Source organism: Chiloscyllium plagiosum, unplaced genomic scaffold (genome assembly GCF_037043375.1).
Source record: "Chiloscyllium plagiosum isolate Xiang-an unplaced genomic scaffold, Cpla_swu_hap1 HiC_scaffold_3, whole genome shotgun sequence".
In the NCBI taxonomy this organism is placed as follows: Eukaryota; Metazoa; Chordata; class Chondrichthyes; order Orectolobiformes; family Hemiscylliidae; genus Chiloscyllium; species Chiloscyllium plagiosum.
The window spans coordinates 152,890,964-152,904,919 of NW_028270141.1; the positions used below are offsets into that span (position 1 = coordinate 152,890,964).

Below are 13,956 nucleotides of genomic sequence, written 5' to 3' on the forward strand. Positions count from 1 at the left end.
CAGCAGAGTTCGGACCCAAACAGGACAAACAGTACAGACTACAGATTCAAAAACACTAGCAACGGTTCTCCTTCAAGATCCTCCGCTCCACGCTTGCAGCAATGCGCCGGCATCTAACCTCTCCACAGTCAGCCCTGCCTCAGCTGAGGGCCACACTCTCTCAGAATTGCAAAGGACCCCTCCTGTACTACATCCTCAGGAGAATTCATACTCTCAACAAACAGTATTTCAACTCCATCTCAAACATCAAAAACTGTAAGTACAACAAACTTTTATCTACCCACCTCCATAACCAGCGATCCTCAAACATTCCAGAAGATTCTCCCGACCTCTGGAACTGCTCAGACGCCATTAGCCATGCGGCTGGTGCAGCTGCCACCCCCACGCTGATTGATGATGTCACTTCCGGCCCCATCATGATCACTCCCACAGCCACTTCCGCCCCTCACAATTCCTCATGCATCACATGTGACATCACTTCCCCCCTCACATCATCGCTGATGTCACACACTCATTGACCTCCGCCACCTCTACTGCCGTGTCGGCCACCACTTCCGCCTCCATCAACACCACTCACCTGCATTCTGCTGACAAGCCCCCCACAGATCCCACTGTCACCATTCCTGGACCCCAGAACCCTGAGGGGAACACCACCCCTGCTCATGACTCCACCCCCATTCCCCCCACCATCACACCCACTCCAGTTACCGGCTCCGCCCCCACTCCCAGCTCCACACCCACACCAGATCCCAGCTACCAGCCCTGCCGAATTTTCACCATCCCTCCAGACCTCCCCCCTCACTGAGGACGAACGATCAGTCCCCAGCAAAGGACTCACCTTCATCCCCCTCCGTCCACGCATCAATGAATTTAATACACGCCATGACGCCTCCGAGCTTACTTTCACAATCAGGATTCCCGCCCACCTTCCAAGGACCCCTTTGCCCACCTCCAACACACTCTGTATCCACCTGGACACCCCGCGCTGGCCTATTACCTGCCCTCGACCTCTTCATTTCCAATTGCCGCCGGGACATTAACCACCTCAACCTGTCGACCCCCCTCCCCCACTCCAACCTCTCACCCTCACAACGCGCAGCCCTCCAATCCCTCTGCTCCAATCCTGACCTCACCATCAAGCCAGCAGATAAAGGGGGTGCAGTGGTAGTCTGGCGCACTGACCTCTACATCGCTGAAGCCAAACACCAACTCGAGGACTCCTCTTCCTACCGCCCCCTCGATCATGACCCCCCCCCCCCCCCCCCCATCACCAAACCATCATCTCCCAGACCATACAGAACCTCATCACTTCAGGAGATCTCCCACCCACAGCTTCCAATCTCATAGTCCGGGAACCCCGCACTGCCCGGTTCTACCTCCTTCCCAAGATCCACAAGCCTGACCACCCTGGCCGACCCATTGTCTAAGCATGCTCCTGCTCCACTGAACTCATCTTTACCTACCTCGACACTGTCCTATCCCCCCTATCCAGGAACTCCCCACATACGTTCGAAATACCACCCACACCCTCCACCTCCTCCAAGACTTCCGTTTCTCCGGCCCCCAACGCCTCATCTTCACCATGGATATCCAATCCCTCTACACCTCCATCCGCCATGACCAGGGCCTCCAAGCCCTCCGTTTTTTCCTCTCCCGACGTCCCCAACAGTACCCTTCCACCAACACTCTCATTCGTTTGGCTGAACTGGTCCTCACCCTTAACAATTTCTCCTTCGAATCCTCCCACTTCCTCCAGACCAAAGGGGTAGCCATGGGCACACGTATGGGCCCCAGCTATGCCTGTCTCTTTATTGGCTACGTAGAACAGTCGATCTTCCGTAATTACACCGGCACCACTCCCCACCTTTTCCTCCGCTACATTGATGACTGCATTGGCGCCACCTCATGCTCCCGCGAGGAGGTTGAGCAATTCACCAACTTCACCAACACATTCCACCCTGACCTTAAATTTAACTGGAACATCTCTGACACCTCCCTCCCCTTCCTGGACCTCTCCATCTCCATTAATGATGACCGACTTGACACTGACATTTTTAACAAGGCCACCGACTACCACAGCTACCTGGATTACACCTCTTCCCACCCTACCTCTTGCAAAAATGCCATCCCGTATTCCCAATTCCTCCGCCTCCTCCGGATCTGCTCCCAGGAGGACCAGTTCCACCACAGAACACACCAGATGGCCTCCTTCTTTAGAAACTGCAATTTCCCTTCCCATGTGGTTAAAGATGCCCTCCAACGCATCTCGTCCACATCCCGCACCTCCGCCCTCAGACCCCACCCCTCCAACCGTAACAAGGACAGAACGCCCCTGGTGCTCACCTTCCACCCTACCAACCGTCGCATAAACCAAATCATCCGCCGACATTTCCGCCACCTCCAAAAAGACCCCACCAAGGGATATACTTCCCTCCCCACCCCTTTCCGCCTTCCGCAAAGACCGTTCCCTCCGTGACTACCTCGTCAGGTCCACGCCACCCTACAACCCACCCTCCCATCCTGGCACCTTCCCCTGCCACCGCAGGAATTGCAAAACCTGCGCCACACCTCCTCCCTGACCTCTATCCACGGCCCTAAAGGAGCCTTCCACATCCATCAAAGTTTTACCTGCACATCCACCAATATCATTTATTGTATCTGTTGTTCCAGATGCGGTCTCCTTTACATTGGGGAGACTGGATGCCTCCTAGCAGAGCGCTTTAGGGAACATCTCCGGGACACCCGCACTAATAAACCACACTGCCCTATGGCCCAACTTTTTAAATCCCCCTCCCACTCTGCCGAGGACATGAAGGTCCTGGGCCTCCTTCACCGCCACTCCCTCACCACCAGGAAGAACGCCTCATCTTCTGCCTCTGAACACTTCAATCCCAGGGCACCAATGTGGACTTCAACAGTTTCCTCATTTCCCCTTCCCCCACCTCACCCTAGTTCCAAACTTCCAGCTCAGCACTGTCCCCATCACTTGTCCTACCTGCCTATCTTCTTTTCCACCTATCCACTCCACCCTCTCCTCCCCGACCTATCACCTACATCCCCTCCCCCACTCACCTTTTGTACTCTATGCTACTTTCTCCCCACCCCCACCCTCCACTCGCTTATCTCTCCACCCTTCAGGCTCTCTGCCTTTATTCCTGATGAAGGGCTTTTGCCCGAAACATCGATTTTATTGCTCCTCGGATGCTGCCTGAACAACTGTAATAACATGGAAGACCATAGCAGCAAATCTGTACACACAACAAGCTTCCACAAACAGCAGATGACAATTCGCAGGTTTCTTTTTTGTGTGATGTTAATTGAGAGATTATTTATTGGTCAGGGATCTTTTCCAGACAGTTGGGAGGAGAAATAGGTCCATAGTTTATGTTAAACTACAAAGGTTACATTTTTGTCACATACTTCCTGAGTACCACAGTGAAGATGATTGTGATGAAACTTTGGATTCTAAGTTGAGAATGTTACCAACCGAACCAAAGTTGACATTGGGCGAGGGTTCAGAAAGTCTACCAGCTGTGCTATTAGCCAGGATGCTTTAATTTGATCCTGAATTCAAAACAGACGGACAAATGTTTCAGAGAAGGCATACTCCTCACCTTGGGTAGTGTACGATGCTTACAGAAATTTTGGGAAGTTCAAAATGTGAGGGGAATGCTGTGGTCTGAACTTACTTAGGATTTAGGCTCATATAATTTTACTGACCTGTTGCATAGATAATGCCACCAACTTTCTGGCGTGAACCTCTTGTCCTTGGCCCATCGATATTGCCCGACAATCTAAAGAAAACAGATCAGTTCACTTTTACATTCAGCCTTTAATAGTGTTACTTTATAACATACCACACAGAAATATCACTGATTTAAGTGTTTGCGTTTGATGATTCCTGTGGATCTGCCTTAAAAGTGACATTCATTCATATGTCTTCTGCAGGCCCTGACACTGTCATTTGACTACCCTCTCCACATGCACTAGCCATTTATCTGTCAGCTCACAGATATGCCACAGTGATTCCTGTTGTTGTGTGAACTCTGAAATCCTCAGCTCCAACTTCTGCAGCTGGCAGCATTTCCTGTACATGTGGTCACCGAGGACACGGCTGGGGTCCATGACTACCCAGACATTACTGGCCATATACTCCACCTGACTGAGCTGTACCTCCATGTCTTAATCTTACTTCCCTAACATTAATTTTATTCTATTTTGTATTACTTATGTTGCTTTATTACATTTTCCCTGACTTCCCTTATTCCTGGTGTTTCTTAGTTAAATCCAAGTATAGCTACTTCTTTAAAAATAATATGTTTTTATATATGGCAGCAATTTAAAGATGATCCCTAGCTGTATGCTGCCCTTGTTTAATGTTCACTAGGGGTGAAAAAAAACACATTCCTTATGTATCTTGACAATTAGGGATGGGCAATAAATGCAGGCCTAGCTCGTAACATTCACATCCGAGAATGACTGATTACATTACAGCATGCTTCTAAAGGCCAGTATGTGATCTGTTCCTAATTATATTTCAATTCAGCTGTACAGCTAGCTACAAAGGATTGAACAAGGTTTGTGGTTAATGATGATTACTGAGTGTAGTCATGTGATTTATTGAGCTTCAGTGTTACAAGTTTGCAGACAAGTTTGCAAATGGAATGATTTCTCCTTGAGGTGCAGGAACACAGTGCTTCAGGGGTAAGCAAGGCTTAAAATCGACGAGTCTGGGCTATTGCACCTGCTTCAACACATTCTGGCAGCAAAGGAGAGAAAAAACCTTGCCATTATAGAGCACTTTTCATTTTCAGATAATGTAATAAAGTGGAAGACCATATCTGCAAATTTGCATTCACAGCCAGCTTCTACAAACAGCAGTATGAAAATTAGCAGGATGTTTTCTTTTGTGATGTTACTTGGAAGATAAATATTCGTCAGGGATCTTTTACAGACAGTTGAGGGGAAAACAATTCTATAGTTTATGTTAAATTACAAAGGTGAGATTTTTGATCATGGGAGCTTATACTTTACAAGGTAAACTGTCCATCTGATTCTTGGGTGGGAATACAAGGAAAGTCGGTTATCATAGTGTCAATAACAAATAAAATGAGGTGAGGAAAATGGCATTATACAACACAAGAAAAAAGAGCTATAACAAAGCTATTCTGATGCTAATATTATGTTGAAAACAAACACTGTAAAAGGACTTGTTAATTGTGATTCTCGCAATTGGCAACCCATGGTTGATATACGTAAAACTTGAAGAATAGCATGAAGTATTGTAAAGAAACACTGGGAGTGCTACCAGATAGCAGTTGTATTCTCTATGTTGACTGGATCCATACCAATTTCAAGCTTTTTGGCCAGCCCTTCAATCTGATTGCTGGGATCAGATCCCATGGACAGGAAACAGATCAGAGGAGTTTGTGTATCACTTTCTTCCCAGGTTGTCTCCAGGTTTAGAATCACTGGCTCTGCGTATTTTGCTTCCATTGCCTCAGAAATGTAGTTTCGTGCTTGAGACAGAATTCTGTCAGGACACCAAGACCTGAAAATTTAAAGTTGTAGTTAAATAACATTTAGAATTCTTTGTTAACTATTGAGGAATACCTCAATGATCATGTATTAGCAAGAAAGGATATAAATTGCTGCATTGTCATGTAACACACTTTCCAAATAATAAATGTCTATTGGAAGATATAAACCTGAAGTATGACATCAGAGGTATTATTGAAGTGTGGCATAAGGAAAGCCAGGAAATACAATTTAATATTTAATACTTTTTTATTACAGTGTGGATTGTAGTCTTTAATAGTTGGGATGACGCTCACCCTTGGCAAAATTCTGTATGTGGAATCTTTTAAAATCTTTTAAAATGTAGAGGTTGCTGTGAGCACAGGATTCTAGCTGACCAGCAGGTCTTCCTACTCTTCAAATGAGTTTCAAAGCTTTACAGATTGATAATCAACTTAGAGTCATAGAGATGTACAGCATGGAAACAGTCCATGCCGACCAGGTATTCCAACCCAATCTAGTCCCACCTGCCGGCACCCGGCCCATATCCCTCCAAACCCTTCCTATTCATATACCAATCTAAATGCCTCTTAAATGTTGCAATTGTACCAGCCTCCACCACTTCCTCTGGCAGCTCATTCCATACACGTACCACCCTCTGTGTGAAACGTTTGCCCTGTAGGTCTCTTTTATATCTTTCCCCTCTCACCCTAAACCTATGCCCTCTAGTTCTGGACTCCCCGACCCCAGGGAAAAGACATTGTCTATTTATCCTTTCCATGCCCCTCATAATTTTGTAAACCTCTATAAGGTCACCCCTTAGCCTCCAACGCTCCAGGGAAAACAGCTCCCAGCCTGTTCAGATTCTCCCTATAGCTCAAATCCTCCAACCCTGGCAACATCCTTCTAAGTCTTTTCTGAACCCTTTCAAGTTTCACAACATCTTTCCGATATCAGTATTTAGTGTGGAAAAGGATATGGAAGATAGAGACTGTAGGGAAATAGATGGTGACATCTTGCAAAATATCCAGATTACAGAGGAGGAAGTGCTGGATATCTTGAAATGGGTAAAAGTGGATAAATCTCCAGGATTTGATCAGGTGTACCCGAGAACTCTGTGGGAAGCCAGAGAACTGATTGCTGGGCCTCTTGCTGAGATATTTGTATTATCGATAGTCACAGGTGAGGTGCCGGAAGACTGGAGGTTGGCAAACGTGGTGCCACTGTTTAAGAACAGCGATAAAGACAAGCCAGGGAACTATAGACCAGTGAGCCTGACCTCGGTGTTGGGCAAGTTGTTGGAGGGAATCCTGAGGGACAGGATGTACATGTATTTGGAAAGGCAAGGTCTGATTAGGGATAGTCAACATGGCTTTATGCGTGGGAAATCATGTCTCAAAAACTTGATTGAATTTTTTGAAGAACTAACAAAGTGGATTGATGAGGGCAGAGCGGTGGATGTGATTTATATGGACTTCAGTAAGGCGTTCGACAAGGTTCCCCATGGGAGACTGATTAGCAAGGTTAAATCTCATGGAATACAGGGAGAACTAGCCATTTGGATACAGAACTGGCTCAAAGGTAGAAGGCAGAGGGTGGTGGTGGAGGGTTGTTTTTCAGACTGGAGACCTGTGACCAGTGGAATGCCACAAAGATCGGTGCTGGGTCCTCTACGTTTTGTCATTTACATAAATGATTTGGATGCAAGCATAAGATGTACAGTTAGTAAGTTTGCAGATGATACCAAAATTGGAGGTGTGGTGGACATCGAAGAGGGTTACCTCAGATTATAACCTCAGATTATAAAGGATCTGGGCCAGATGGGCCAATTGGCTGAGAAGTGGCAGATGGAGTTTAATTCAGATAAATGCAAGGTGCTGCATTTTGGGAAAGCAAATCTTAGCAGGATTTATACACTTAATGGTAAGGTCCTAGGGAGTGTTGCTGAACACAGAGACCTTGGAGTGCAGGTTCATAGCTCCTTGAAAGTGGAGTCGCAGGTAGATAGGATAGTGAAGAAGGTGTTTGGTATGCTTTCCTTTATTGGTCAGAGTATTGAGTACAGGAGTTGGGAGGTCATGTTGCGGCTGTACAGGACATTGGTTAAGCCACTGTTGGAATATTGTGTGCAATTCTGGTCTCCTTCCTATGGGAAAGATGTTGTGAACTTGGACAGGCCAAGTACACTTTCCATGTCCATTGGGTTTCAAGCTGGGACTTAAAGTGGAGCTTCTGCCCCAGGGGTAGGGAAACCAGCACAACATTGCAAGAGTTCTCCAGCTACAATGTTTTTGGATGAGACTAAAATAAAAAGCATTGTAACATTTACTGAAGAAGCAAACACAACTGTGTTCATATAATCCTTACAATGTGGAAGCAGGCCATTCGGCCCACCAAGTCCACACTGACCCTCTGAAGAGCATCCCAGCTAGCCCAACTCCCTAACCCTATATCTTTGCATTTCCCATGGCTAACCCACCTTGCCTGCACATCCTTGGACACTATGGGCAATTTAGCATGGCTGATCCACCTAATCCGCACATCTTTGGACTGTGGGAGGAAACCAACGCAGACATGGGGAGAATGTGTAAACTCCTCACAGACAGTTGCCTGACTATGGAGTTGAACTGGGGGGTCCCTGGCGCTGTGAGGTAGCAGTGCTAACTAATGAGCCACCAATGCTGCCCCCACAGTAAGGAATGATATGCTTGATGGATCCTCAAGTAAAGCCATTTGGATTGAGCAGAGGAATGAAGCAGTCACACTGATGGACTTGGTGGACCCTCAACCTCTCAAAGGGTAGTAGCAAATGGCCAAAAAGTGCAGAAATGTTCAGTAATAGCAGGAGATTTTAACGAGCCTAATACTAACTGAGATAAAACCTGTGGAGAGTTGAATCATACAAAAAAAATAAGCTTACATCAGAAGACAAGAGTTCAATGCAGAAGGAAGTCTTGGAATATAGAATCATGGGGACGAAATGAAAAGGAAAATCAGGAAAGCAATTAGCATATGTATTTCCAAGTAAAATCAAGGAAGAAGAATTGTGTTCTATAAATGCATAATGCACAAGAGGATAGTTAAGGAAAACATGAGGGCATTTAGAGATTAAGCAGCAAGTTGTGTTTGGAGGCAGGAGATACAAATATGGTTCTGAATAAATATTTGAGACCTGTTGTCACAAAAGGCGGAGAAGGTACAGGGATTGAGACTTAGGTGCAATGTGGAATATTGAATGCCTTATGTGCCATTCAAGTGCAATGCCACGAGACACTTCATGACACACAAGGGCAGTGGAAATAAAGGCCAAAAAGTTACTAATGCTAGGTCAGTGAAAAAATTCAAAACTGACATTGCTGGGTTTTTGTTAGGCACGAACATTATGGGTTACTGAATCAAGATGGGTAAACGTAATTAAAAGTTGATAAAATGTGGAGCTGGAGAAACACAGCAGGATTGAAATGTAATGAAAGTACCTATTAGTCATTATGTTTTGGAATGTCAAAACTTGCTTAGGAGCTGAGTGGCCTAGTCTTGCTTCAATATTCCCATGCTAACAGGAAACAGGAAACACTAACAGCAAAACTGCATATCAGAGTTACATTTTAGATGTTCTGGAGTAAATATACAGTCATGGATGTATCTCACCTGATGAGCAATAGCTTGCAGAATGCATCTAAAGAGTCACTATATCCATGAGGGATTTGTGTTTCTTCTGGAGCATCAGCATCAAACCAGACTTTCCAAGCCTTCTCATTCTTAGAAACCTGTAACCACATCATAAACATTAAAAAAGCACCAGGAGAAAGTGAGGACTGCAGATGCTGGGGATCAGAGCTGAAAAATGTGTTGCTGGAAAAGTGCAGCAGCTCAGGCAGCATCCGAGGAGCAGGAGAATCGACGTTTCGGACATGAGCCCTTCTTCAGGAATGAAGAGGGTGTGCCAAGCAGGCTAAGATAAAAGGTAGGGAGGAGGGACTTGGGGGAGGGGCGTTGGGAATGCGATAGGTGGAAGGAGGTTAAGGTGAGGGTGATAGGCCGGAGAGAGGGTGGGGATGGAGAGGCCGGGAAGAAGATTGCAGGTCAAAAAGGCGATGCTGAGTCCGAGGGTTGGTACTGAGATAAGGTGTGGGGGGGGGGGGGGGGGGGGGGAGGGGAAATGAGGAAGCTGGAGAAATCTACATTCATCCCTTGTGGTTGGAGGGTTCCTAGGCAGAAGATGAGTCACTCTTCCTCCAGGCGTCGTGTTGCCATGGTCTGGCGATGGAGGAGGCCAAGGACCTGCATGTCCTTGGCGGAGTGGGAGGGGGAGCTAAAGTGTTCAGCCACAGGGCAGTTGGGTTCGTTGGTGCGGGTGTCCCAGAGGTGTTCTCTAAAATGTTCCGCAAGTAGGCGGCCTGTCTCCCCAATGTAGAGGAGGCCACATTGGGTGCAGCGGATGCAGTAAATGATGTGTGTGGAGGTGCAGGTGAATTTGTGACAGATATGGAAGGATCCCTTGGGGCCTTGGAGGGAAGTGAGGGGGGAGGTGTGGGCGCAAGTTTTGCATTTCTTGTGGGTGCCGGGAGTGGAGGTTGGGTTGGTGGGGGTTGTGGACCTGACGAGGGAGTCACGGAGGGAGTGGTCTTTCCGGAATGCTGATAGGGGAGGGGAGGGAAATATATTCTTGGAAATTGCTGTCTTTGAAGAAGGAGGCCATCTGGGTTGTTGCGCCTCATCTTCCGCCGAGGAACCCTCCAACCACAAGGGATGAGTGCATATTTCTCCAGCTTTCTCATTTCCCCTCCCCCCACCTTATCTCAGTTCCAACCTCGGACTCAGCACCGCCTTCTTGTCCTGCAATCTTCTTCCCGTCCTCTCCGCCCCCACCCCCTCTCCGGCCTATCACCCTCACCTTAACCTCCTTCCACCCAACACCCCTCCCCCAAGTCCCTCCTCCTTACCTTTTATCTTAGCCTGCTTGGCACACCCTCCTCTTTCCTGAAGAAGGGCTTATGCCCGAAACGTCGATTCTCCTGCTCCATTAAAAAGCACCACTCAAAATTTCACAGAATCAATTTTCACAAAAGCACTGCGAATTTCAGAATTAGTAAGGGCTTACATTCCAGCCCTTAATAGCAGAAATAAGGACAACAATCCCCCAAAAATGAATGGGCATGAGTTAACTATTGAATTATCACTGAAGCAGTATTCGCAGGGCATTTCAATGGTTACCAGAGCCAGAAGAAAGACACATTTAAATTGGAATTTGGAATCTTATGATGCGTGGTGGATGCTGGTTCCCTGAGTAAATTTAAGGAGGAAATCGAACTTTCATTAGCAACGGTTTGAAGGATTATGAAGAGCCAGCAGGAAAGTAGCATTGAGGCCAAGATGAGATCAGCCATGATTGTATTAAATGACAGGAGAAAGTGAGGTCTGCAGATGCTGGAGATCAAAGCTATAAAGTTTCAACTTAAATGACAGAGCAGGCTCAAGGGGCTAATTGCCTATTCCTGCTCCATGTTATTACATCAATAAAGTCTTATGTCAACAGGACCCAGGCTATTATTGGACTGAATTGGCTAGAGTAAGTGTCATGCAAAATCTGGCCATTTTGAAGTAATGGTTGGAGTCATAGAGATGTACAGCACAAAAACAGACCCTTCAGTCCAACTCGTCCATGCCGACCAGATATCCTAACTTAATCTATTCCCATTTCCCAGCACTTGGCCCATTTCCCTATAAACCCTTCCTATTCATATACCCATCCAGATGCCTTTTAAATGTTGCAATTGTATCAGCTTCCATCACTTCCTCTGGCAGCTCATTCCATACATGCACCACTCTTTGTGTGAAAAGGTTGTCCCTTATATCCCTTTTGAATTTTTCCCCCTCACCCTAAACCTATGTCCTCTAGTTCTGGACTCCCCCCACCCCAGGAAAACGACCGTGTCTATTTACCTTATCCCATGCCTTTCATGGTTTTATAAACAAGGCAATCCAAAAGGAAAACACCTCATTCACTGTATCAGAACATTAGTTATGACCCCAACAATTTTTGTACTGTCTGTGAACTTAATGATTAACACTATGTCAGGTCACAAGTGCTCCTCCAAGTGCTGTAAGAATAGTCTTGGTCATGGTCAAGGAATGGGGAGACAGTCAGGGCATAGAAGAGAAAGACAATCAGATGGATTGAGAGGTATGGAGTATGGAAACAGTGAGTGGAGGAGGGGAATTCCTTAAGTCTCGCTGAAGTCTGCCATAGAGCATTAATATTTGTCAATGAGACTGCATGCAATTCATAATGTAAGCATAGGGGCTGGCAGAAAGTCAGTGTGAATGGAGCGGACATGTTGCTCACCACTAGGTTTTTGTTACGGTAATTATAAATACAGTGTTTAAAGAAAACATTACAACAGACTATGCCTAAATCATGCTGAGTAAGAAGAGTCAAGTTCAGCCACAATGCAGATGGAACAAGAGGACAATGATCCCTAGATATGGTGACAGTGCTGGAGGCAGCAGTTTTGAATAAATTTTATTAATTCATTTATGGGATGTGGGCATTGCTGGCTAGGCCTAACATTATTGCCCATCCCTAACTGTCCTGGACAAGTGGCCTTCTTGAATGGTTGCAATAGGAACACTTATGTGTCTTGGGAAGGGTGTTCTAGGGTTTGGACCCATTGACATGAGGTGACATAGTTCTGAATCAGGATGTTGTGGCTTGGAGGGCAATCTGCAGGTGGTCATGTTCCCATGCAGAATAGGGAGGCGCTGGCGTTGGCAAGGGATCAAATCCTACCATAGCAGATGGTGAAATTCGAGCTCAATAAAATGTGGAATTATTAAGCTGGCCTAATACCAACTATGTAACCACTGTAGATTGTTATAAAACCTTTTCTGGATCATGAATGTTCACCAGGAAAGGAAAGCTGCCACCCTTACCTTGTCTGTAAAGGATAAAATGTACAGATGTTTTTGATGTCGTCTGTTTGGACTTCAGCAAGACCTTTGATAAAGTTCCACATGGAAAACTGATAGCAAATGTAAGAACCCATGGGATCCAAGGGAATTTGGCAAAATGGATCCACAATTAGCTGAGTGGCAGGAAGCTGAGGTTGATGGTTGATGGTCTGAGTCTGGTGAGTTCTCACAAGGGTCAGTATTGGGCTTTTGTTGTTTGTGGTTTATATAAATGATCCATTCTTAAATGTTGGACAGTTGATCAGTAAGTTTGCAGATGATATGAAAATTGATGGAGTGGTAAACAATGAGGGGAATAGCCTTAGATTTCAAAGGATATAGTTGGCCTGGTCGGATGGGCTGATTAGTGGCAAATGGAATTAATTTTGGATAAATATAAGGTGGTACATGACGATAGGATCCTTGGAACCATGGATCAGAGGAATCAGAGGAGCCTTGAGTGGGGGGGGGGGCCTGATATGGATTCTATAGATGGGAGGTTGGCCTTTGTGATTGTCCGGGCCGATCTTGAATGGTACAGTTGCCATTACCAGGTAGTGATACATCCAGACAGAATGCTTTCAATGGCGCACCTATAAAAGTTGGCAAGGATATTCACCAATCTTCCTCAGCTGCCTGAGGAAGAAGAGATGTTGTTGGGCCTTTGTAACGAATGCGTCCACATGAAGAGTCCAAGAAAACTTGTTGTGGATGGCCACTGCCAGGAGCTTTTGACTCTCCACTCATTTCACCTCTGTGCTGTTGATGTGTAGGGGGGCATGAGTAACATTCCGCCGAAAGTCAATGATGGGCTCCTTGGTTTTGCCAGCATTGAGAGCTAGGTTCTTCTCAGTGTACCATTTTTCCAGGTCTTACGTCTCCCATCTGTGGTTGGTTTTGTCACCATCTGAGATTCGACCGACTATGGTGGTATCATCAGCGAACTTGTAAATGGCATTAGTCTGGTATTTAGTGATGCAGTCATGGGTATACAGTAGTACAGTAGGAAGCAGAGAAGTGTTTGTGGGGATGAAATATTGTCCCCAGTCTTCACTGATTGTGGCCTGTGGGTCAGGAAACTGAGGATCCAGTTTCAGAGAGTGGGGTTTAATCTGAGATCACTAAGTTTAGTAATCAGTTTAGTGATCAGTCTCGAGGGGATAATGGTGTTGAAGACTGAACAGTAGTCAATGAGTAGGATTCTTAAGTAGCTGGGAGGAGTGAAGGGCAAGTGATATGGCATCTGTTATGGATCTGTTGGTCCGATAGACAAATTGGAGTGGGTCAAGAATAGTGGGGAGGCTGGAGTTGATTAATGCCATGACCAGACTTTCAAAGCACTTCATGACCAGTTAAGTTAGGGCCACTGGGCAGCAGTCATTGAGACATGCTGCATGAGCCTTCTTAGGCACTGGGATGATGTTGACTCTCTTGAAACAGGCAGGGACAGTGCCTTGCTGCTGGGAGAGGTTGCAGATGTCTGAGAAG

The 13,956-nt window shown here is 46.1% G+C and overlaps 1 protein-coding gene across 1 annotated transcript in view; it reads right to left on the reverse strand.

The window, feature by feature from the left end:
- LOC122540179 (dynein axonemal heavy chain 8-like) overlaps positions 1-13,956 on the reverse strand; it is a 1,258,818-nt gene that overhangs the window by 71,933 nt on the left and 1,172,929 nt on the right. The window contains exons 80-82 of the mRNA XM_087976819.1: positions 9,166-9,284; positions 5,349-5,551; positions 3,721-3,794 (exon numbers count right to left, since the gene is read on the reverse strand). Of these exons, the coding sequence (XP_087832945.1) occupies positions 3,721-3,794; positions 5,349-5,551; positions 9,166-9,284 (396 nt within the window). The remainder of the gene's footprint in view (positions 1-3,720; positions 3,795-5,348; positions 5,552-9,165; positions 9,285-13,956) is intronic.